Source organism: Enhydra lutris, unplaced genomic scaffold (assembly GCF_002288905.1).
Source record: "Enhydra lutris kenyoni isolate GAN:26980312 unplaced genomic scaffold, ASM228890v2 scaffoldscaffold18, whole genome shotgun sequence".
Lineage (NCBI taxonomy): Eukaryota > Metazoa > Chordata > Mammalia > Carnivora > Mustelidae > Enhydra > Enhydra lutris.
The window spans coordinates 23,569,662-23,592,117 of record NW_019154102.1 but is presented as its reverse complement, the minus strand read 5'-3'; the positions used below and the strand labels follow the sequence as shown (position 1 = coordinate 23,592,117).

The 22,456-nt window shown below is 38.1% G+C and overlaps 1 protein-coding gene across 1 annotated transcript in view; it reads right to left on the bottom strand.

Annotated features, from left to right (window-relative positions):
• Positions 1–22,456, bottom strand: part of LOC111148005 (ALMS1, centrosome and basal body associated protein) — a 217,390-nt gene that overhangs the window by 58,497 nt on the left and 136,437 nt on the right. The window contains 2 exon segments of the mRNA XM_022504335.1: positions 3,141–3,311; positions 20,077–20,202. Coding sequence (XP_022360043.1) covers positions 3,141–3,311; positions 20,077–20,202 — 297 coding nt within the window.

Below are 22,456 nucleotides of genomic sequence, written 5' to 3'. Positions count from 1 at the left end.
GTACAATGATGGTTTAAATAAAATACCACTTTATTTTTAATTTAAATTCAATTAATTAACATATAATGTATTACTGATTTCAGAGGTACAGGCCTATGATTCATCAGTCTTACATAACATCTAGTGCTCATTTTATCACATGCCCTCCTTAATGCCCATCACCCAATTATCCCCTCCCACCACCCCCCTACCCTCTCCAGCAACCCTCAGTTTGTTTCCTATGATTTAAGAGTCTCTTATGGCTTATCTCCCTCTCTAGTTTCATCTTGTTTTATTTTCTCCTCTCTTCTCCTATGATCCTCTGTTTTATTTCTTAAATTCCACATACGAGATCATATGATAAGATCATATGGTAACTGTCTTTCTCTGACTGACTTATTTCACTAAGCATAATACCCTCTAGTTCCAACCACATTGTTGTAAGTGGCAAGATTTCATTATTTTAATGGCTGAGCAGTATTTCATTCTCTCTCTATGTACCACATCTTCTTTATCCATTCATCTGTCGATGGACATCTGGGCTCTTTCCACAGTTTGGCTATTGTGGACACTGTTGCTATAAACACTGGAGCGCAGGTGCCCCTTCGGATCACTACATTTATATCTTTTTTTTTTTTTTAAGATTTTATTTATTTATTTGACAGAGAGAGAGAGAGAGAGAGAGAGAGCGCACAAGCAGGCAGAGTGGCAGGCAGAGGGAGAGAGAGAAGCAGGCTCCCCGCTGAGCAAGGAGCCAGATTCGGGACTTGATCCCAGGACCCTGGGATCATGATCTGAACCGAAGTAGCTGCTTAATGGACTGAGCAACCCAGGCGTCCCTTTAAATTTGTATCTTTGGGGTAAATACCCAGTAGTGCAAATGCTGGATTGTAGGGTAGCTCTATTTTCAACTTTTTGAGGAACCTCCGTATTGTTTTCCAGAGTGGCTGCACCAGCTTGCATTCCCACCAACAGTATGCGGGGGGGGGGGGGGGGGGGGGGTGTCTCCTTTCTCCACATCCTTGCCAACATCTGTCATTTCCTAACTTGTTAATTCTAGCCTAACATACCACTGTTCTTTAAATGAAATCTGTTCTTTACTGGTTTGACACAATAGTTAAAAAAAAAAAAATCAATTGTCTTTTTCAAAGTAAAAAAGGAATGTGAATAACTCTTTTGAGTTCTTTGGTTTATTCAAAGTTTTTGTCACTTACGGAGCCAATTTTGATTTTCGTATCATCCTAGAAAAGCATTTGTACCATCAAAATTTTATGTATAATACTCTTGTGACTTCAAAAACCTCCTGAAATTATATCCTTTTAAAACTGCCTTATATTTTCTACTTTCTTTCTGTTTTTCTTGGTCATATTTGCCAGAGATTTATCTATCTTATTGGTTTTTTTTTTTAAAATCAGCTCTTTTCTTTCTTATATGAGAAAACTCAAGTGTAAAATAATATATTACTAAGTATATTAAAAAGTCACCAATAGGGGCGCCTGGGTGGCTCAGTGGGTTAAAGCCTCTGCCTTCGGCTCAGATCATCATGATCCTGGGGTCCTGGGATCTGAGCTCACATTCAGCTTTCTGCTCAGCAGGGAGCCTGCTTCCTTCTCTCTCTCTGCCTGCCTCTCTGCCTACTTGTGATCTCTGTCAAATAAATAAATAAATAAATAAATAAATAAATAAATAAATAAATAAAATCTTTAACAAAAAAGTCACCAATAAAGCAACTAGGATAACAGTTAACAATGTTTATGTTTTTACAATGGGTCAAAAAGAGGTTCAGCTCTTCCTAAGTATGAATATTTTTCAACAAAGAAATCAGAAAAGCAATAGAGATTACTAAAGATATAATGTGTCTATCAAAGAGCTGAAGAAATAAAACATTACAGATATGATTCCGTGTGTAAAGGCTCAGAGATGCTACTTTCTGTCTTTTCAGTAGCAACTTTTATGCTGAATTTAGCGTTTATCAATTCCAAGGATGTTTCCGAATTTTTTTTTGCTTTATTGCATGTATTAATCAACAATAGTACCCAGACTGGAATACAGAGCTATCCTATGCTTTAAAAATTGCCCTGGAATCAGCAGCACCTATTTAGCTAACAGCCATGCACAGGAACTAAAAACAGTAAATGGAATAAAGCAACACAGGTAATTATACATGTAGAATTTTCAGTGGCCACTGGAGTCTCCTCCCCCCTTCTTAAAGATTTTATTTATTTATTTGACAGACAGAGATCACAAGTAGGCAGAGAGGCAGGCAGAGAGAGAGGAGGAAGCAGGCTCCCCGCTGAGCCGAGAGCCTGATGGGGGGCTCGATCCCAGGACCCTGGGATCACGATCGGAGCCGAAGGCAGAGGTTTTAACCCACTGAGCCACCCAGGTGCCCCTGGAGTCTCCCTTTAATAAATACAATCATGTGTCAGCTAGGGAAGTACAATGTCAGGGACGCAGAGGAAAAAAAAAAACAGAGCAGGTCTCTAAAGATTAAAAAGTTTCATAAAACAGTGGGGCCTATATCTGGGGATAGGGTTGAAAGCTCAAATACCCATAGTGACCAGGATAAGGTGGATGAATGAAACAGACTGGCTCTGAGAAGTGTGGGGACCTGAAGCAAACACAAGAACGTACATCTTCTCTGCAGGGAAGACCCATGCATCAGGGGCAGGTGATTACTGTCATGGTGGAATGCAAGCTGAGCGCAACCAGATATTCTGATTTTCAAGGGAAGTACAAAATCTTATTTTCAAACGTTGGCAGCAGAATGAAAAGAAAATTTAAAATACCACGTGAACCATCTACTTTCTTGCAAAATCCAATCTATGAAAATACTAGTTTGTACCATCAGATAAATTCATGAAGCAAATTTAATCAAGATTTTCTACAGATTTGTTTCTGAAACATACCTGACTAGGTATTATTTCATGTCAAAAGTTGCAGTATATTTTATTTCCCACAGTGAAAATAAATAGGTCTAAGAAATCTGTGAAGTATTTTAGAAGATTTTGTAAATATTTTACCTTCTTGTTTACACCCAATGAAATAGCTAGGAGAAAAGCTTGTGTAACACCAGAAATAAGATAAAGATTAGACAACATTCTCACTTAGAATAACCAGGGAAAAAAAGGCCACAAAATATGCAAAGCCAATTCAGTTACCTGCATTATCTTTCTGAGGAGATTTTGCCCCCAGTGGCAAGGTTGTCTTAGCCACCGCCCTCTTACTGTAGATTCCCTCTTTATGTTTAAGGTTATCAGTGACTAGTAGGTCGTCATCCCTTGTGCCTAGTACCTCCGCCGGGAAGTCTGGAGCAATGGCATCATTGGATCCTACAGAAAAGTGGGAAACTAGTACAATTAATACAAGTTGAAGTTGAAGAAAGACAAAAAGTTTACCTCTTAAACTGCTTCTATTAAAAAGGTACGACAGGGTGCCTGGGTGGCTCAGTGGGTTAAGCCTCTGCCTTCGGCTCAGGTCATGATCCCAGGGTCCTTGAATCAAGTCCCGCATCAGGCTCTCTGCTTGGCAGGGAGCCTGCTTCCTTCTCTCTCTCTGCCTGCCTCTCTGCCTACTTGTGATCTCGCTCTGTCAAATAAATAAATAAAATCTTTAAAAAAAAAAAAAGGTACGACAATAGGAGTGTTGTAATGTGACCAGAAGGCGATGTCAGTCAAAATGAAGCTGTCAGACATGTATAATAAACTGCAACAATACACAGTGAAGAAGCTAATGACAGAAAATATAGAGTATCAGCTCCGAAGAAAGACAATTTCCAGTTCAGGAAGGTTTTCAAAGAAAGGAGAATACAGACTATAACTTGGAAAATAAGTAGGCTTTTTGAACTATGCAGAGGAAGACAGACATTTTAGGAAGAGGTGAAGCATGAACAAAGACAGGGAAACAGGAAAGCAAAAAGTATGCAAGAACAGCAGCTACTTTGTGATCAGGTCAGATCATAGAACACATTAAAGAAAGTGGTGGGAGGGCGCCTGGGTGGCTCAGTGGGTTAAAGCCTCTGCCTTCGATTCAGGTCATGATCCCAGGGTCCTGGGATCGAGCCCCGCATCGGGCTCTCTGCTCAGCAGGGAGCCTGCTTCTCCCCTCTCTCTCTCTGCCTGCCTCTCTGCCTGCTTGTCATCTCTGTCAAATAAATAAATAAAATCTTAAAAAAAGAAAAAAAAAGAAAGTGGTGGGACATATTAAAAAATTATTGTTTGGGGCAAAATTCAGCAGAGCATGGAATCCCAAGCTATAGAGCACAAATTTTATTGTACATGAAATGTAACATCATTAAAAAATTTTTAATAAAGGGAAAATATAATCAGCCATGTTTTAGGACGATTAATCTGATAATAATATAAGATACAAAACACTGAAAGAAAAGTAATGTGATAAAGAAATACAAGATTGGAAAGTAATTTTACCTTCTTTTGAAACACATTTCAATATTCCTACATCCACTGGTAAGAAAAGTTTATCCATGCCATAAAAAAGAGGTGAAGAACATTTCTGAGCACCTGAACTTTGTATGGCAATAAAAGCTCAGTATCAGTCTCATTAGTACAGTGCCAGGGTAGGTAAGTCATGAAGGACTTTTCTAGACAGATTGCAAGGATCCTACTAAGCCTGCTGGGTCATATGTACAGATTAAATTGGGCTTTTCGTCAGCTGCTGTGGCATCACTCTCTCTTGCTTCCTATCTCTCTGGCAAACCCTTAGTATCTCTCCTTCTACCAAATCTCTCAGCATAGGAGCTCCTCCAGGGGTCAGAACTCTTTTGACTTCCTGAGTGGACTCATCAATTATCAATGGATTGAACACTATCTATCTATATGCTGATGACCAACAAATATGTATCTCTGGCTGAGATCTTTCTTTTGAGCTTCAGATTCTAGCATTCAAGACACAGCTAGTCCTTACAGCATCTTTTGAAGAAATTAGAAAAAGGTGTCCCTTTCTTAATTAAACAAATTAAGATATTATATATTATGGTTCAACATAACAACTGTACACGGGGATCATTCTCCTCACAAATACTTCCAGATACCAGAGAACACACTCCACCAGCAACCAGCACATGCATACTCTTCACCATCACCCCCCTTTGTTCTCCAAGAGAGGGGAGTACGTCAGGTTCATAGTCAGGTGGGGAACAGTAAGTCCCTGAGAATAGTGGTGCATAGCAACGAGAAGCAAGTCTGTGGAGCTGAGAGGCAACTGAAAGCCCATCTAGCCAAATGGATGTGCGAATGCCCACAAGTGTATGTGTACTTATTTTGCCTCATCCAAGCACAACTGTGGGACTTCTAAGTATAGATTTTTGTTTGGGGCAAGAAGAGAGTTAACATTGCTTCAGAACTCTAGCTGGAGATCTGCAACCTTCATACTCACCTATGTATTTTCATAAAAAACAGCATATATCTCTATGATGTTAGTAACACAACCTTTTATGTGGCACCCTTGCATATAACCTTAAATGTGTAAATCAACTCTGTTTATGGTCAATAGCCTTCTGACTAACTGGTGTTCTCGCCTTCACACTTCTAGAATCCTCACCTTGGCTCCCTGCCTTCCCACCTATGAAGTGGTTCTCCATCTCGCAGCCAGGTAAATTTTGCAAATGTAAATGAAACCACAGTTGCCTACTAGAATAAAATACAAATGTTTTAGTATGGTTTACAAGACATTAAATGATCTTGGGCCTACCCATCTAACCGTATCTAGCCACCATTCTGCTCCAACCATACTGCATTCTCATTTGTCAAATACATCAAGCTCTTTCCTGTTTCAGGAGCTTTGCCCATTCTGTCACTCTCTACTCTTTGCCTACCTAACCCACCTTTATCTTACAGACCTCATCTCTAAAGTTTTTTTCCTTGAAAAGGCCTTCAGGAGCTCCTAAAACTAAACTGGGTACTCTTATTATTCTCATCCAATTCTACTTTATTTTATTAACACTTACCATTTGTAATTATGTACTTATTTGTGGTCTATTTGTTTACTATCTGTAACAACATTCCACATACTCCATAAACTTGGGACCATGTTTATTTTGCCTCTGTAAATGTAGCACCTAGTATAGCATCTGCCAGGAACACAGTAAGAGCTTTAATACTTTTGGGTTGAAGAAACAATGAACATGAACTGAAAGCTTTTTGTCACCTTAAGAAAAACAAAACAACCAAACTTTGGTTTTATATGCTTTGGAATGAATATACACAGGGAATGCAACGTATGTAGTTTCCTATCTGTTTTTCTCCCCCCCACTCAATTCAAGATAAATTTTACATGGAATCTAGAGTTTAAAGTCAGCATATAAAATGAAAAACCATACAGCACTGAAATTACCCCACGAAGGTTCAAGAAGGTACCATGTTGAAACTGACATCCCATTGGCTCAACAAATCCACCTGAGAGTACTTTCTCCTTTCGGCTCGCAGCGAATCACTGTGCCTGTTTCTGAGCACCTGATGAAGCACCTGGCTTATGTTTAGAAGCCATGTTGTAACAAAAAGACACTTTAGTTCTAGAATCATTCTCAGGGAATCAAGATAAGCTGTTTAAACTATTATAAAAGGAAAATGAGGACAGTAAAGTTTGAGAAAAGAGGTTTCCCATCACCCATTTCAAATCCATCACAGTATGTTCACAGAGTATACAGACTGCACACAACTCTTGCACCTTTTTGAAGATTTTATTTTTAAGTAATCTCACACCCAACCTGGGGCCTGAACCCACAACCCAGAAATCAAGAGTTGCACGCTCCACTGACCGTGCAACTGAGGGCACCCCAACTCTTGCCCTTTTAGCATATGTCTGTGCTGAAAGACATGCGCTTTCTCTTTTTTGTTAAATATATGTATTTGAACATGCTTAAGTTAAACACATGTATGACAAAATGCCAATGTATGCTAAATTTGTCATAGCTAAAAAGATTTCATTATAATCTATTCATTTGAGTTTACGCTATCTTAAAGTTTGTTTCCTGCTTTGTTCTTTTTTTTTTTTTGAAGATTTTATTTATTTATTTAAAGATTTTATTTATTTGACACACAGAGAGAGATCACCAGTAGGCAGAGAGGCAGGCAGAGAAAGAGGGGGAAGCAGGCTCCCTGCTGAGCAGAGAGCCTGATGCGGGACTTGATCCCAGGACCCTGAGATCATGACCTGAGCTGAAGACAGAGGCTTAACCCACTGAGCCACCCAGACACCCTTTATTTTTTTGTCAGAGAGAGCAAGCAAGCAAGTACACAAGCAGGGGGAGTGGCTAGCAGAGAGAGAAGCAGGTGCCCCACTGAGCCCGATGTGGGACTCAATCCCAGGACCCTGGGATCATGACCTGAGCTGAAGGCAGTCAGTCAACCAACTGAGCCACCCAGGCATCCCTTCTGTTCTTGTTCTGTTATTTTGCTAATTTTGTACACTCAACAGTAATCTGGAAGATAGATATCAAGTTTAAAAATTCTATTAGAGGGGCATCTGGGTGGCTCAGTTGGTTGGGCAACTGCCTTCGGCTTGGTCATGATCCCAGAGTCCCAGAACGGAGTCCTGGGTCCCCGTCTCCCGTCGGGCTCCCCGCTCAGCGGGAAGTCTGGTTCTCCCTCTGACCCTCCCTTCTCTTGTGCTCTTTCTCATTGTCTTTCAAACAAATAAATAAAATCTTAAAAAAAATTCAATTAGAGTTTTTCCAGTAGTATTTTTTTAAGAATTTTTTATTGGGGTAAAATATACATAAAATTTGCCACTGTAACCATTTTTAAGTGTACAGTTCAGTGGTTTTAAGTACATTCACACTGATGTGCAACCATCATATCATACATCTCCAGAATTCACACATTTTCACAAACCAAAACTGTACCTATTAAATGGTAATTCCCTTTTCCTCCTCCCTTCAACCCTTGATAACCACTGTCCTACTTTGTTTCTATGAATTTGACTACTCTAGGTACCTCATATAAGTGAAATCTTAGAATATTTGTCCCTTTGTGATTAGCTTATTCACTTAGCACAGTATCTTCAGCGTTCATCAACAATATAGCATGTGCCAAATTTCACCCTCTTTAAGGCTGAATAATAATATCCCACTGCATATATGTATCACATTTTATGTATTTATTCATCAGCTGATAGACATTTGAGTTGTATCCACATTTTGGCTATTGTGAATAATGTTGCTATGAACATGAGCACACAAACATTTATTCAAATCCCTGCATTCAATTCTTTTGGGTATATGTTAGATCATATAGTAATTCCATGTTAAACATTTTTAATTTTTTTTTTTTTTTTTTTGAGAGAGAGAGAGCATGTGCACAGTGGGGGAAAGAGGAGAGAGGAGAGAGAGAACCTTAAGCAAGCTCCATGCCCAGCAGGGAGCCTGTTGCGGGGCTCGATCTCATGACCCCGAGATCATGACCTGGGCCAAAATCAAGAACCCGACACTTAACCGACTGAGCTACCCAGGCACTTCTTTATGTTTGACTTTTTCAGTTACCACAATATTCTCTGTAGTGGCTACATCCTTTTAAATTCCCACCAGCAATACACATGGGTTGCAATTTCTCCATACCCCCACCAAACCTTGTTATTTTCTGTTTGATAACAGCCCTCCTACTGGATATGGAGTGGTATCTCACTGTGGTTTCGACTTGCCTTTCCTTTATGTCTAATAATGTACAGCATCATTTTTATGGCTTTTTTGGCCATTTGTGTATCTTTATTGGAAAAACATTTATTCGGATCCTGTGCCCATTTTAAAATAAGACTGTTGGCTGTTGTTGAGTTATAAGAGTTCTTCATATATAATGAATATTAATCTCCCATCAGATATATGATTGCATTTTGCTCTAATTCTGTGAATTACCTTTTTACCCTGTTGATAGCTTTTTTTTTTTTTTTAAAGATTTTATTTATTTATTTGACAGAGAGAGATCACAAGTAGACAGAGAGGCAGGCAGAGAGAGGGAGGGAAGCAGGCTCCCTGCCAAGCAGAGAGCCCGATGCGGGACTCAATCCCAGGACCCTGAGATCATGACCTGCGCCGAAGGCAGCGGCTTAACCCACTGAGCCACCCAGGCGCCCCATTGATAGCTTTTTGATACACAGAAGTTTTAACTTCTCATAAATTCCAATTTCTTTCTTTTGTTGCCTGTGCTTCTGACAACGGATTAGTCTTATAAGAACTTATTTTTTTTTTAAGATTTTATTTATTTATTTGACAGAGATCACAAGTAGGCAGAGAGGCAGGCGGGGGGAAGCAGGATCCCCACTGAGCAGAGAGCCCCATGTGGGGCTCGATCCCAGGACCCTGGGATCATGACCTGAGCCAAAGGCAGAGGCTCTAACCAACCCACTAAACCACCGAGGCGCCCCATAAGAACTTCTTTAATCTATCTGATCACCAAATCATGAATAAAATAAGACTTCTTTGTTTTTTTCTATCAAACACAAAGGATATAATTAAACTGTTTTTTGTTTTCATGTTTTTCATTCCAAAATTAACTTGTGACATTTTTTGTTCGTCTTGTAACTAAAATTTCTATTTAGGTAAGTGTTATGTTAACCTGGCTTCAAAGTTCACCACTGCTTCATTATTCTTTCTGGAGCTCTTCATTTAGAGCCACCTCTTCAGGTGGATGAGTCTTCAAATTAATTTTTTAAGAAAGTATGAAGGCTTCCTACAAAGAGACTCATTTTAGACCTAAAGACACCAGCTGAATTAAAGTGAGGGGGTGGAGAAACCCTTAATAGGCAAATGGATGTCAAAAGAAAGTTGGAGCAACAATACTTATATTGGACAAACTAGACTTTTTTGTTCTTAAACTGTTTTTATCCTGCTTTGGTATCAGGGTAGTACTGGCCTCATGGAATGATTTTGAATGTGTTCCCTCTCCTCTATTATTTTAAGATTTTGATAAGACTGTCATTATTTTTTTTTAATGTTTGGTAGAATTTACCAATGAAACCATGGGGTCTTGGGCTTTTCTGTGCTGGGAGAGTTTTGATTCCTAATGTAACTCTCATGCTTGTTAATTGGTCTAAGAAGATTTCCTACTTCTGGGATTCAAGATTCATGATGCAATCTTGGTAATTTGTGCATTTTTAGAAGTTATCTGGTTGTATATTTCTAAGTTATCTGATTTGTTAGTATATAATTATTTAAAATAATCTGTTTTCACACTGTATTTCTGTGGTTATCTATTGTTTTCTCTTCCATTTCTCATTCTGGTTTTTGGGACTTATTCTTTTTTTCCCCCACCTTAGTTGATGTAGTTAAAGCATTGCCAATTTTGTTTATTCATTTATATATTTTTGAAAATCTGGTCATAACTTTCAACATTATGTGATTGTTTATTCTGGTCTCTATTTTACTTATCTCTGATTTTTCTTTGTTGTTTCTTCCCTCTACTAAATTGCAGCTACATTTATTCTTTTTCTAGTTTCTAGAGGTGTGATATTAATCTTTTCCCCTTAACATCACAAGCATTTATGACATAAATTTCACTCTAACATCTGCTTTTGCTGCATCCCATAGGTTTTGGAATGTTGTGTTTTCTTTTTCTTTTGCCTTGAGACTTATTTTGATTTGCATTTGATTTCTTATTTGGCCCAATGCTATAGGGCCAAATTGGGTGTTAATATTTATTAACATTGGCTAATAAATAATTGGCCAAATAGGGTGTTAATATTTATTAATATTGGCCCATTGCTATGGGGTATAGGGTGTTAATATTTACATATTCAATATTTCATATTTATATTGTAGATTTTCCAGCTTTTATTGTTGATCTTTAGTTTTATAACATCATGGCTGGAAAATACACTTGGTATATTTCAGTCATCTTAAATCTGTAATATTTGTTATATTTCTTTTCAAGTGATTTAACCAGGGAATTTTTCTTTTTTATTTAAAGAAAATGTATATTCTATTTTTCTTGGGTGGAATATGTTATATAGATATTTTAGAACCATGTATTCTAAAGTATGCTTCAAGTAAAAAAAATGTTCTTGTTGAAAAAAAAATAACTTTAACAGAGGTTACTCATTTAAAATAAAGCATATCAGAGGGGAGATGGGTTGGGGGTGGGTGAAGTAAGTGAAGGGGATTAAGATGATGAGCACTAAGTAATGATGTACAGTATTGTTGAATTACTATGTTTTACTCCTGAAACTAATATAACACTGTATGTTAGCTACACTGGAGTTAAAATTTAAAACCCAATAAAAAAAAAAAAGTATGAAGGCAGAGTATGCTTTGAGTTCCTATGTATTTGTGAAAATCTCTCTGTTGCCATATTGCTTGAAAACTATGCACTTGGGTCTATAAATCCTTCAATTATACAATTTTCTCACTAAATACATATTATGTTTCATTTATTTCTTACATTTACAATCTGGATCTGGATTTCTGTTTTTTTCCCCAGATGTGATAAGTTTTCAGCTATTTCTTTGAATAAATTTTCTGCTCCCTTTTTTTTTCTTCTGAGAGCCCTATAATATGAATGTCATGCTTATTAGCATCAGTAAGTTCCCCTAACCTACTATTATTACTATTTTTTCTATCTTCTGTTCAGCTTGATTGCTTTCTATTACTCTATCTTCCATTGCTCACTAATCCATTCTTCTGTGTTCTCTAGTCTACTATTTATTCTCTCTAGTGTATTTTTAATTTGTTATTGAGCTCATCAATGATTCTTTTTTGTATTTTCTCCTTGTTGAGAGTCTCACTGAGATATGGCTCTCTTTTCTCAAGTTCAGTGACTATCTTTATTAACATTACTTTATATTTTCTATCAGACATATTGCTTATCTTCATTTTGTTTAGCTCTCTTGCTGTGATTTTTGTCCTCTTCTTTCATTTGGGACATATTCCTCTATCTCCCTTTTTCTAATTGTTTCTCTGTGTTAGAAAAGTCAGCTGCGGAGGGCCTGGGTGGCTCAGTTCGTTGAGAGTTTGCTTTCAGCTCAGGTCGTGATCCCAGGGGCCTGGGATCGAGCCCTGCAATCAGGCTCCCTACTCGGTGGGGAGCCTGCTTCTCCCTCTTCCACTCCCCCTGCTTGTGTTCCCTCTCTAGCTGTGTCTCTGTCAAATAAATAAATAAAATCTTAAAAAAAAAAAAAAAAAGAAAGAAAAGTCAGCTATATATTCTGGTCTTGATAGTGGCCTTGTGAAGAAGAGGTCCTGTAATGCCATGCAGTGCAATGTCCCCTGTTCACCAGAACCTGGGCCTTCAGGGGTATCTCCTCCAAGTATTGCATGGGTCCTACTACTGTGATTTAGCCACGTTTGCCTTCAGTCCAGTCAGCTGCAATTGGTCTCTTCGCTTGTAGTGGGCAGGTTTAGACTCTATGCTGTTATGGGCCAGTCTGGGGCTGCCTTCCGATTGAGTTGGGTATGACCAGATGTCTGCTAGAGCTGCAGTTGCATTGAACTGCAGGGCGCTCTCCTTGTGTTGTTCCCTGAGAAGCTTTTGTTGGTGGGCAGGGCATGTAGTCAGACCAGATGTCTGCTCCCAGCCCAAAGTTGAACTGGTATTTATCTTTATCTCTACGCAGGGAGTTAATCACCTTGGAGTGGTCCTGGTCACTACTGGGGCTATTTGCACAATACCATGCTTCTGGTGCCACTTTGGATGGACTCTTGCCAAGGGTGGGTCAGATGGAACAAATTCTCAGGAGAATGTGGGAGCAGGACACATTGTTAGCAATGCTAGGTATGGGTTGGTATGCTTGTGGGAGAAGACCTGGCACCTTCTGGAGAACTCCCGCTGAGAGCAGTTTGGATGGGGCAGATCCGTGGGGGCACAACATGGGAGTGGGGGATCCTATTAACAAAGCTAGGTGGAGAGCGTTCATGCTTCTTCAGCAAATATGAGTGTATCTAGGATTGTGGATGGGGAAGAAAAATGGCACTGGCTCTTTCGTTCTTGGAGAAATCTAAAGATCCTTGCTCCTACTGCATACCTGAGATTGGTAAATAGATCTTCTGATGTACTCTAGGCATTTTCCAAACTACTGCTTCTATACTGTATCTCAGAAGGGCTGTTGTGCTGTTCCTTTAAAAGCAGGGACTCAATTTCCTATTGCCCTCTGGCTATCCCAAAGCACAGCCAGCTTATTTTTGAAGTTCCTGGTGTTAAGCCCCAGTGATTGTGAAAACTCTAGAAGTTAAGCCCCTATGGTCTTCAAAGCCAAATATTGTGGGGTCCCCTATCCCTGCAGTGCCTGGTGTGGAGTCTTCTTTTGTGTTAAATAGATATTTACTAGTATAGCATTTTAACTCCTATGGTGAGTCTTTTACTATATATTTTTTAGTTATATTCTTAGTGGTTGCTCAGGAATTACCATTCAAATTTCAATAAATTAACAATCTATTTAGATTTATACTAATTTCAACAGTATACAAAAACTTTTCTCCCATATAGCTCTGTCTCCTCCCTTCTTTATGCTATTATTTTCTTAAGTAATATTTCTATACATTTTTGTACAACAGAAATTATTACTGTTTTATGTATTTGTCTTTAAAGTCATATGAAAGAAAATGGGATTATAAGGAAAAACACATTTACACTTTCATATTTACCTGTGTAGTTATCTTTATCAGTTTTCTTTATTTTTTAATATGGATTCAAATTACTGGTAGTATCCACCCATTTCATCCTGAAGAATCCCCTTAGTATTTCCTATAGGTCAGTTTGCTACCAATAAACTCAGTGTATCTGAGAATGTCTTAATTTCTCCTTTATTTTTGAAGGGTAGTTCCGCCAGATACAGAGTTGCTGGCTGATAGTTTCTTTTTCTTTCAACTCTGAATACATCATTGCAGTGCCTTCTGGCCTCCAAGGTTTCTGATGAGAAATTAGCTATTAGACTTATTGAGGATTCCTTGTACTCTTGTTGGTTTCAATATTCTATTCAACTAGTTTAGTGGTCAGTTAATGCCTAAACAGAGATTTCCTTAAACACCTAGAGCCAGTAAATCAGGAAGATTTGCAAAGGGGTTTTATGTGCATATCAGCGCATGCCTTCAACTCTGAGCCAGGAGTTGTCAACTCTGCCTTAGCGTTCCTTTTCTTCTTACACAGACACTGAAGTGCACAGAGATAAAGGGTGGGGTCTTTTCAGTCTTTCCTGAGAATACACATAGGCCTATGCATGTAAACAGTCTTCTAGAGTCCCAGGAATATGTCCAAGCTTTTCTTTTCTTTTCTTAAAGATTTTATTTATTTGACAGAGAGAGAGAACAAGTGAGAGAGCACAAGCGGGGGAGCAGCAAAGGAAGAGAGAGAGAAGCAGGCTTCCCACAGGGAGCCCAATGCAGTGCTTGATCCCAGGGCCCCAAGATCATGATCTGAGTCAAAGGCAGATGTTTAACCAATTGAGCCACCTAGGTGCCCCTATCAAAACTTTTCAAGACACCTATGGACATCTCATCCTTGGTTTTCGGTTTTTTTTTGTTTGTTTTTTGTTTTTTAAGATTTTATTTATTTATTTGACAGACAGAGATCACAAGTAGGCAGAGAGGCAAGCAGAGAGAGGGGGGAAGCAGGCTCCCTGCTGAGCAGAGAACCTGGCATGGGGCTCAATCCCAGGACCCTGGGATCATGACCTGAGCCAAAGGCAGAGGCTTAACCCACTGAGCCACCCAGGCACCCCTCAGACTTGGTTTTTACCTTTAATCTTTGGTTCAGTCTATCGTTTGCCTCAATTGTTGTCTGTCACCTCAGGCATAACATTAAAACACTTACCTGTAAATATTATTGACAAACACCACAAGCACACCTGCACTCACACACATAGGCTTTTAACACTGGACAGCTCTGAATGAGATTAAATAAAGACAAGTCTTTTGAATGTCATCTTCCAGGGAATCACCAGACAGATCATACACTGACAATTCTTTGGGAATGAAGTTTTGAAACAGGTGTATCTCTGAAAGCAGGCTGGTATTTTTCAAGGTTATAACTGAGCTGAGCATGAGGATGAAACTAGGGGAAGTTAAATGCCACAAAGCTTACTGTTCTTACCATTTCTCTTGAATAAATGTTCAATGGACTGCTATAAGCCTTTGGTTAATTTCCAGACTTTTGCAAAAAATTTCTGAAGTTTTGCCAATTTTTGTTGCTTTTACCAAGGGGAGAAATCTTAGGTCTTTACCATTTTCTCTGCTGTAATGCCCAAATTCCTTTAAATGATACCAGCCAGTCCTCTTCTTCTGGCTTTTTGCTCCTATATAGTGATTATTAATATATAAATATTTGAATGTCTAGAATGAGTATTGGTATGAGGTATAAAATGCCTAACCAAAAAAAAAAAAAAAAAAGAGGGACATGTATCAGAACTTACTATCTAATATAGAGTCTTGTTCTACTTAAGAATGTTACTGGGTACAATACATAAATTTCTAACATCAATCTCTTTCTTTGTGGGGGGGCTGTTACCTTTGCCTTCTTTAAATTTTAGGGATTTCATTAATTCAAAGGTTTATTCATTCTCACTTGAGGAAAATCTAATTGGCCCAAATATTTGCTATTAATGTATATGACTTGCCCTTGGCCCCAAACACTAATTGGATACTTCTCTATCTATAGATGCATGACATACTAATTTACAAAACAGCTATTAGAACAATTCCTAGGTTTTCATCTAGAGTAGCTCTACTGGATAAAGAAAGGATCTTACTATGGTCAACTCCTCCCCTCTCAGAATAGATGGAGAACATAAAAACTATAATCTGAAGTATATATATCGTTACTGGATCTCCTTCTGTCTTACTGATTTATTCAGTACTTTATTTACAGGGACAGTATTTCTCAGGATACAATGTACCATCCCTGAATTATTTTCTCTTTCTGCCACTGTCCAATTTTTCTCAAAATTAATGTCTCCAACTAGATGAGAGTTAAGGACATAAACATACAGTAGGACAATAGAGGCCTCAAAAAGTATTGAGACATCCGGTCAGATTTTTACTGGTTCAGACATTTTGTCTTCTGAACTGAGGGTTGAAAGTAAAAGAGTGATCAAAGTTTTCTTACTCAATTATTTTCTTTCTGGTAGCCACTAAATGATTGTGTGTTTTTGTTTTCCTTATTAAGTGTGTTTTTATTTTTTAAGTTTTTATTTAAATTCCATTCATATGCAATGTAGTATTACTTTCAGGTGTACAATATAATGATTCAACACTTCCATACCGCACCCAGTGCTCATCCCAAGTGCACTTTTTAATCTCCATCACCTATTTAATCCATCGCCCTACCCACCTCCCCTCTGGTAATCATCAATTTGTTCTCTTTAGTTAAGAGTCTTTTTCTTGGTTTGCCCCCTTTTATCCCTTTGCTTGTTTGTTTCTTAAATTCCACATATGAGTGAGACCATATGGTATTTGTCTTTCTCTAACTTATTTTGCTTAGCATAATACTCTCTAGCTCCATTCATGGGTTGTTGCAAATGGCAAGATTTTATTCTTTTTTTATGGCTAAGTAATGGTCCATTGTGTGTGTGTGTGTGTGTGTGTGTGTGTGTGTGTGTGTGTGTGTTTATCACCATTTTTTCTTTTTTTAAGATTTATTTATTTTGAGAGAGAGAGAGCATGAGCAGGAAAAGGGGCAGAGGGAGAAGCAGACTCCCTGTTGAGCAGGGAGCCCAACATGGGGCTTCATTCAGGACTGTAAGATCATGACATGAGCCAAAGGCAGACACTTAACCAACTGAGCCACCCAAGCACCCCTGTACCACCTCTTCTTTATTCAGTCAACAATCAATGGACACTTGGGCTGTTTCCCTAATTTAGCTATTACAGATAATGCTGCTATAAATAGCAGGGTGCATATATCCATTTAAGTTAGTATTTCTGTATTCCTCAGGCAAATACCCACTAGTGTGATTGCTGGGTCATAGGACAGTTCTATTTTTCACTTTTTGATGAACCCCATACAGCCTTCCAGAGTGGCTGCACCAGTTGACATTCCCATCAAAAGTGCACAAGGGTTCCTCTTTCTCTACATCCTCATGAATACCTGTTGTTTCTTGCTGTTGATTTTAGCTATTCTGACAGGTGTGAGGTGCTCTCTCATTGTAGTTTTGATTCGCATTTCCCTGATGATCAGTGATGTTAAGCATCTTTTGATGTGTCTGTTGGCCATCTGCATATCCTCTTTGGAAAAATGTCCGTTTGTGTCTTTGACCCATTTTTAATTGGATTACTCATTTTTGGGGGTTGAGTTTTATAAGTTCTTTACATACTTTGGATACTAATTCTTTATCAGATATGTCATCTACAAATATCTTTTTCCATTCCGTAGTTTGCCTTTTAGTTTTGGTGATTGTTTCCTCCCCTGGGCAGAAGCTTTGTATTTTGATATAGTCCCAATAGTTTATTTTTTATTTTGTTTCCCTTGCCTCACGAGACATATATAGAAAGAAGATGGTATAGCTAATGTCAAAAAAATTACTTTACTGCCTATATTCCATTCTAGGATTTTTATGGTTTCATGTTTCACATTTAGGTCTTTAATCTATTTTTAATTCATTTTTGTATATGGTTTAAGAAAGTGTTCCAATTTCATTCTTTCGCATGTTACTGTCCAGTTTTACCAATACCATTTACTGAAGAGACTGTCTTTCTCCCATTGGATATTCTTTCCTGCTTTGCCGAAGTTTAACTGACAGTGTAACTGAGGCTTCATTTCTGGGTTTTCTATTCTGTTCCATTGATCTATGTGGTTATTTGTGTGCCATACTGTTTCGACTACTCTAGCTTTGTAATATAACTTGAAGTCTGGAATTGTGATGTCTCCAGCTTTGTTTTTCTTTTTCAAGGTTGCTTTTTGGCTATCTGGAGTCTTTTGTGGTTCCACACAAATTTTAGAATTGCTTGTGTTAGCTCTGTGAAAACGCTACTGGCATTTTGTTAGGGACTGCATTAAATGTGCAATTTGCTTTGGGTAGTATAGACATTTTAACAGTATTTGTTCTTCCAATCCATGAGCATGGAATGTCTTTCCATTTCTTTGCATCATCTTCAATTTCAGAGTATAAGTCTTTCAACTCTTTGGTTAGGTTGATTCCTAGGTATCTTACTGTTTTTGGTGCAACTATAAATGAGACTGATTCCTTATTTTCTCTTTCTTCTGCTTCATTACTGGTGTATAGAAATGCAACAGATTTCTGTATGTTGATTTTGTATTCTGTGACTCTACTGAATTTATCAGTTCTAGCAGTTTTTTGGATTTCTGTATATAGTATCATGTCATCTGCATATACTGAAAGTTTGACTCCTTCCTTGCTGATTTGGATGCTTTTTATTTCTTTTAGTTGTCTGATTGCTGTGGCTAGGACTTCCAGTACTACACTGAATTAAAGTGGAGACAGTGGACATCCCTGTCATGTTCCTGCCCCAGAAGAAAAGCTCAGTTTTTCCCCACTTAGGATATTAGCTGTGGGTTTTTCACACATGGCCTTTAGTACGGTGAGGTATGCTCCCTCTAAACCTACTCTGTTGAGGGTTTTTATTGTGAATGGATGTTGCACTTTATAAAATGCTTTCTCTGCATCTATTGAAAATGATCATATGGTTATTATCTTTTCTTTTATTAATGTGATGTATCGCATTCATGTAAATATTGAACCATCCTTGCAACCCAGGAATAAAACCCCATTAAGTGTGTTTTTAAAATCATAGCCTTGGGGCACCTGTGTGGCTCAGTTGTTAAGCCTCTGCCTTCAGCTCAGGTCATGATCCCAGGGTCCTGGGATGGGAGCCCCGCATCAGGCTCCCTGCTGAGCAGGAAGCCTGTTTCTCCCTCTCCAGCTTCCCCTGCCTGTGTTCCCTCTCTGCCAAATAAATAAATAAAATCTTTAAAATCATGGCCTTGCATGCCATGAAATTTCTTCTAGTTCCTGGTTATAGGCTTAATAATAAATCTTATCATTTGGTAATATGAGCATTTTGATGGTTCTTTTTTCAGTAGCTTCACAGTGGGGAATTAGAAGCAGTTGTACCAGGCACTTTAACTAAGTTACAACTAGGTACTTGCTTGGTCCTCTTAAAGTTAACAACAAAAAAAGTCTGCCTAAGACTAGGGAAAATTTCTCATTTGTGTGCTATTTCTACACATATCAAGATGTCTATTGATAAATCATGAAAAAAATTTTATCTAAACTGAAACAAGTCATCTCCTGTGGACCACCCTAAACGTTATGGCATCAAACAAAACCCCACACCACACCAACTCAGTATTCTTATATTAAAATCCCCACAGGAACTATTTACTGAATTCCTGCATGGGGTGCTATTCATTTTCTAAATCTGCAGTTCCCCTGTGGTGATCTCACAGGGGTGCTATGGGATATTTTAAGATTTCACGGAAACAACAGTGATAACTGGTACCCAGTATACAGTGCACAAGCAACTGGCCCAAAGGAGTTCAAAGTTTCAGTATTAGATAGTGCCATATTCCTTTCAATGCTGTTGTATCTCTGCAAAGCTGGATTTTTGATAGTTTCTGTAGTTAAAAGCAGCAAATAACTATGGTTGTGTAAAATTTCATCTCAAGGTTTGAGAAGCTACACAGTGTTCTAACAGCTGCACATACTGCATTAGTAAGTAACTAGTTATTTAAGAACAAAGTAAAGTATTTTCTTTCAAAACCCAAAACTAAAAGGAAATGCCTAATATTTTTGTTTGTTAGATCAAAACAGTAAGTATTTATTTCTTAATAACTTACAGCGGCTTAAAAAAACACTTCTTATGTTCATATGTGTTCTACATAATGATAAGGAAAAAAAAATCACCAAAATACTAAGGGCACTGTGAACAGAAAAAACTTGGAAACCTTCATCTGAAATGAAGTCCACTAACCTAAACAATTATCCTAACAATTTTCTTCATTAAATGCTTATTAAATGATTATATATACATAACACATCTCACCAAATAACACTTCTTTGAACCAGAGACTGAGGCATGAAAAGCTCCATATTTCACGCTAAAGGATTATGTCACTGAGCTTTCATAGGTCAATCTAGAATTAATCAGCCAATCCACAAGTCAAATTTCAAAAAATAAAATTCTGAATAATTTATGCATAATACCTGAGTGTGAGCTCTCAATGGTGGTATCTGATCTGGAATCCAGAGATGGAGGAATTTGTTTCAATTGTGGAACATAGTACATCCTCGTACTACCAGGAGGCTTATATGGCAACAGTGAAGGCTGGGCTAAAGACAGAAAGATCAGAAAAATTAATAAGAAAAGATTTATTAATTCACTGAATAATACTGAGTGCCTTTCATGTGCCAAGCAGTGTACAAGATTCTTGGGAAAGATCAGGGTGCCTAGCTGGCTCAGTCGGAAGAGCATGTAACTCTTGATCTCAGGGTTGTGAGTCTGAGCTCCACATGGAGTGTAGAGATTATTTAAATAAATAAACTTAAAAAAAAAAAGAGTCTTAGGATATATCAGGGAACTAAAACAGAAAAATATCTCTGCCTTCAAGAAGAGCTAGCATTTAGAGGAAGGAGGTATATGTTTTAACAAAGTAATAATTTGATCATCATAGAGGAGATTTTATATATATATACATATATGGTTTTGTCTCTGTGAAGTCAAGGGAAACAAAAAAGTGTATAGAGGAGGGGAAATTTTAAACAGAAAAAATAGGCAATAGCCTCCACTTCTATTTGGTCATTACTGTAGTCATTGTAGGAATATTGATTTATTAATTTTCTTTCTCTACCAGTGTATATAATGTTTGATAATGATGGTTAAATTCACCAGTTAGGTGAAAGGCTACAAAAAAAATGAGTAATAACAAGTGGGCAGAATTACAATGGACCGAGAGCAAGAATGGCTGTCATGCAGAGCTGGAGAATTCTGAGACAGAGAAGTGGTTTTTCAAAATTTCTGACAACTTTATGTTTGGATGCAATAGTTTTAAGGTTACTTTGGCCTGGTTGCCTATGGGGAAAGAAATGACTACATAGCAAATAATGGTTATTCTTAAGAAAGATAAAAAAAGATTAGAGAAGGATAAAGAAGAAAATTCAACTATAAAATTTATTTCTTCAAAAACTTGGAAAATAGAACCAAATATATACATATATTATTCTGAATTTGGTCATTTACGTATTGAGCACAGTCAAGTGTTTAACATACTATTCTTTATAAGATAAAATGTTTTCATACAAAAAAATCCCACAAGGGACGGCTGGGTGGCTCAGTCAATTAAGCTGCTGCCTTCAGCTCAGATCATGATCCCAGGATCCTGGAATCGAGTCCCGCATTGGGCTCCTTCCTCGGCAGGGAGCCTGCTTCTCTCTCCGCCTCTACCTGCCACTCTGCCTGCTTGTGTGCTCTCTCTCTGACAAATAAATAAATAAAATCGAGCCTCCCTATGACCCTGCCATTGCACTACTGGGTATTTACCCCAAAGATACAGATGTAGGGAAAAGAAGGGCCATCTGTACCCCAATGTTTATAGCAGCAATGGCCACGGTCGCCAAACTGTGGAAAGAACCAAGATGCCCTTCAACGGACGAATGGATAAAGAAGATGTGGTCCATATACACTATGGAGTATTATGCCTCCATCAGAAAGGATGAATACCCAACTTTTGTAGCAACATGGACGGGACTGGAAGAGATTATGCTGAGTGAAATAAGTCAAGCAGAGAAAGTCAATTATCATATGGTTTCACTTATTTGTGGAGCATAACAAATAGCATGGAGGACAAGGGGAGATGGAGAGGAGAAGGGAGTTGAGGGAAATTGGAAGGGGAGGTGAACCATGAGAGACTATGGACTCTGAAAAACAATCTGAGGGTTTTGAAGGGGCGGGGGTGGGAGGTTGGGGCATCCAGGGGGTGGGTATTGGAGAGGGCACGGATTGCATGGAGCACTGGGTGTGGTGCAAAAATAATGAATACTGTTACGCTGAAAAAATTAAAAATTAAAAAAAAAAAACCAAAAATTTTACTTTTAAATACACAGTATTAAAAACACTATTTTATCAGTAAGCCAAATGACATTCATCATTTAAAGGAATCCTTTCTCCTAGATCCTGTATGCCAAGGTGAAAACATAAATTATGGCCTCTATATAAATTGACGCATTTGATGTGAGTAGGGGTTTAAAACACACTTTCACAGTTGGACTTCCCCTCTTATGCTTCTGGCATCACCATGAGAACAATATAACCCAGGGCAGACATTCTTCCACTAGCTGGGGTTTCAGAACAAGGCTTGGCGTACAGACCGAAGTCATTTCTATAGCCTCAAGCTAAACTCTGACTCACAAAACCCATGAGTGGAAAAAGCAAATGTTTGTTGTTACAAAGCACAGATTTGGGAGGTTATTTCACAGTATCATTGTGGCACTAGGTAACTGACATACAAGGATGTTCTTTGTGATATTTATTAAACTGTAGATTTGGGGGTATTTTTTTTCCACCATAAAAATGTGTAAGAATTATAAC